We start from the raw sequence: 3980 nt of genomic DNA on the forward strand, positions 1-3980 counted from the left end.
TATATATATATATATATATATATATATATATATATATATGCTTCTTTTAAACTATCATTATATAATATTTGAGTATGATTGTTATAGCTAGAGGGATAAGCTACAAAGAATGTACACCTATAGTGAATGCAATTGTTGTCATAAGTAAAATGTTGTTATTGAGAAGTAAAATGTAACATTAAAAATCGGTTAGGAGAAAATTAGGTTGTTATTAATGAAATGTCGTTATAATGAAGGATCATTATATAGAGATGGTCTGACTGTATAACATATCAATTTTTTTTGAAAAATGTCTTTTAAAGTATTTTGACAAGATTTTTTAGAAATCAATTTGGGTTATCCAACCCAATTTTTATTGAGCTAAAAAAGAAAAATTTCACAAAATCACAATTTAAGATATCTAAATTACTAAAAATCTCTTCACTTAATAAAAATTATAACTATCCCTTATTTACATTCTCTCTCTTTAATTCTCCAGATATATAATTTCTACCCTAAAAATTAGGATATATTTACCGCCCACCCCTCCCCCTGCCTAAATCATGTCAAAATTTAAAAAGAATCTAAAAAAAATGGTAAAAAAGACATTATTTATTTATTTTTCCCGTCTCCTTCAAAACCTCGAGCACCCTCCTTTTCCCCCTTCCCCTTGTTCAACCTATAACCCCCCCCCCCCCCCCCCTTTTTTTAGACAAATCCTATTTTACATCGTGAATATAAATCATGAAACTTTTTTTTAGACAAATCCAAATTTACACAAATACAATAAAAATTTGTGAACTCCGTTAATCCATTGCGTCAAAGAAAGGAGAATTCAAACTTCTAGATGAAAAAGTGTTATTTCAAAAAAAAATATTGTTGAAATCACAACGAGAGACATCTTATCCAAGGTTTAGTAATTTTTGTATCTAAGCATTTAATTCGAGACACATTTTTTATTAACTGAAGATACATAATTAAGCTTAATTCTATATTTATGTTCCATGTGCATATTCTTGTATTTGTACATTTGATACATTTTTTTATATGTATCTCTTTCATATTATATAATTAGAAGATTTTTGTATGTATCTCTTTTAAAATGTGTATCTCTACACCTGATACATTTTCTGTATTGTGTATCTCTTATACCTTTGTATTTCAAATCTCATTTTTTATACTAATACATTATGTCGTACCATGATACATTTTTAACCAATATTTGTATCTCTTTTTTTAGAATTTGAAATTCATTGCAAAAGGTTGAAAAAGAAAAATAACACCAAGAAAAAAAAAACTAAAGAAGAATGAATCTTGACGTTGAATATAGAGAATTTCAAAAAAATTGCATTATCAACTAATGCCCTTTTGGGGGGATATTTAGATGTTAATTAGAAGATCTGCAGAGTAAATTACTCCTTAAATGAGTCAATTACCATCACTTTTCATAATTACAACAAAGTAATTGTTTCTTAAAATGTAATATCAATCATGTATCCATTTTAATATTATGTATATGAAAAACTAAAAATAGAAAATTTATGAAATTGTGAAAAAAAAAAAAAATTAGGATAAGATGTAATTATGAATAAACTAGTCAGAATTTATGTGAAACACCCAAACTTATACTGATTGAACGAATTGGACGGGCTGGGTTAATTTTGACACCCCTACATATAATGGGCCTGTACAGAATATTGGGCTCCAACAGACTTGAAATTAGTACTATGCGAAAATACCGGCTTAACAGTGAATTACTCATCAAATTAAAGAAACATGACATAATTAATTTTTGATAAATTGAAGCCTTTCGTTTAGAGAATCTATCCAATACTAACAATTAGTAGTGTCCGAAAATACTGAATTTAACGAAAGAATTATTGGAATAAAAAAGTACATGACATTATCATGGTTAATTTAGAGAAGCTTAATTAAAGCAGTTCTAGTAAAACCAAGGAGTACTAGAAATATCAAAAGATGGATGATAAACATCACTTTCAACTTGTCCTTGTGCTTCTATTTGTGCTTGAGCTTTGACAAGGCTAAGTTCAGCTTGTATTTTTGCTAATTCGCATTTGAAATGGTCGATTTCTTGACGTAAAATACTTATAATTCCGAGGCACCCATGAACTGGACTCTTAATTCGGCAGTAAGCCTCGTAGTACAAGGAATTTGCCACATCAGCTCGTTGATGTTCTTGGACTTGCTAATATTTCACCAAAATAATCAAATGAGAATGGGGAAAACTAATTAATGTTAGTTGCTTGAAAATATATCCAATATTTTTCAACTTAATTACAACTTAGAAAAAAGGAGAAGATAACTCAAAAATGACAATAGGATATATGTGTGTGAATGTTACTAATGAAATAAGAGGAACATTTTATGAATGGAGAATGCAATAAGACTCGAAGAAATCATGACCAGAGGAAAATTCACGATTTAAAAATAATATGAGTTTACTTAATATTTGTGTATATAAAAATTATATTTTCGTGTAATTGTAATTTTATACGCACATATATGTATTCCTCTAAACTAATTAACAAAGTGAGTAGATATTACTTATAATGAATGAGTACATTAATGTAGTATGTTTATAGACTGGATAACGAGTAGTATATAAATGTTACCTGGAGCATCTTTCCAACGTTGCTAGCACCATAAATTTTGTGAACAAAAGAAAATCTTTGTGGATTATTTGGAGGAAAATATGGTAAAAATATACAATCAGAAGGACATCTTCTTCTCAATTGTTTGCAAGCAGCACAACGTCTAGAACTCATAATTATAAGAATTTTTCACAATCCTTTGTGTTAACAAAAAAGACTGTCAAATGTAATGTAAGATTTTGGTTTTTTTTCCAACTATGTTAACATTCAGTAGTGTATTTAAATGAGGAAAAGAAAAATTATGAACGGCTATATTTTTTCAAAAAAAAAATAGTTTAGCAAGGAAATTAGGAAAGTTACCAGTACTTTGTAAATCAACCATTCTTTTATGGGACTAAAATTGGTAAGATGGAGCCTATAACTTATAGATTGGTGTATTCCTTTTTTTTTTTTTCTTTCTTGCCTTGTAAATTGTAAAATTAACCTTTTGATTCAATTAAATCTATTTTGAAAGAAACACTTTTTCCTAAGGTGGGACTTCTTAGACGCACACAAAATGAATATTATAAGAAAAAAAAATTATCTTATATATACAATGTATTTTTTTGATAGGTGGATTTGAATGAAACCTCTTGGGCCTCTTAACTCTGTCTCGAGCATATACACAAATTATACAAGCAAAGACGAAAAAAAATTAAACATAACCACTACGTACTAAATAGACTTAGTAACATCACTAGGTTCTTCCACTCCATTGCATGATTTTTTCAATTTTTCCATCTACAAATTATAGGTACTATATCTCAAACTCGTTACAGGTCATGACGTAACTTAGCTATTGGCATTTGAGGCCAGTAAACAATTTTTTCATTTAAGCATATAGTAAGCCTCATGACAGAGTCCAAAGCCTAAAGAGCAGCTTTTTGAATAAAAATGGCCACCGAAATGTGAACTAAAACGGACAATATGCTCAGGCCCAGAACTCAGAAGCCTTACCTTTACCTTTTCTACCAAATTGTTGAAGTATCAACGATTTCCTTAACGTTCTCTTCTTTATTTTATCAGACCTTGACATTCTTTTTTTCTTCTTCTTGTTGGGTACTATGTAGTTTTGATGATTGACAAACTGACACATGAATGAACATGTTATTTGAGTTGGTCCCCGCATAGGAAAGCAGATTTCCAGTTTTACTGATAGATGAAGACAAGATTGCTTAAAGACAAGAACGAATAAGCAAGCCTAATTCTGATATACTCAAGCTACTGATCATGTGGAGAATATAACAAGTTGAATTTGATTCAAACACTTAATGATAAGGGAAATCAATTTGAGTTGAAAAAGGAGTCCTACGTGAAGGAGGAGTTTCACTTCTGAGTATATCTTGAAGA

General features: G+C 29.2%; 1 protein-coding gene across 1 annotated transcript; it reads right to left on the bottom strand.

The window, feature by feature from the left end:
- Positions 1-1921: 1921 nt before the first annotated feature.
- On the bottom strand, positions 1922-2765 carry LOC124898030 (LOB domain-containing protein 24-like). Its single transcript, XM_047411647.1, has 2 exons — positions 2613-2765; positions 1922-2185 (listed from the first exon to the last, which is right to left on the bottom strand). Exons 1-2 carry the CDS (start codon positions 2763-2765, stop codon positions 1922-1924), a joined length of 417 nt encoding a protein of 138 aa, XP_047267603.1.
- Between the last annotated feature and the right edge of the window lie 1215 nt (positions 2766-3980).

This window comes from Capsicum annuum, chromosome 1, assembly GCF_002878395.1.
Source record: "Capsicum annuum cultivar UCD-10X-F1 chromosome 1, UCD10Xv1.1, whole genome shotgun sequence".
NCBI classification, from domain to species: domain Eukaryota; kingdom Viridiplantae; phylum Streptophyta; class Magnoliopsida; order Solanales; family Solanaceae; genus Capsicum; species Capsicum annuum.

Excerpts from the sequence above, each read along its gene's own strand:
- LOC124898030 (XM_047411647.1), bottom strand. The coding sequence starts at position 2,765 with ATGAGTTCTAGACGTTGTGCTGCTTGCAAACAATTGAGAAGAAGATGT. Across the intron at positions 2,186-2,612 it reads ACGTTGGAAAGATGCTCCAG|CAAGTCCAAGAACATCAACG; the intron begins GTAACATTTATA and ends GTGAAATATTAG.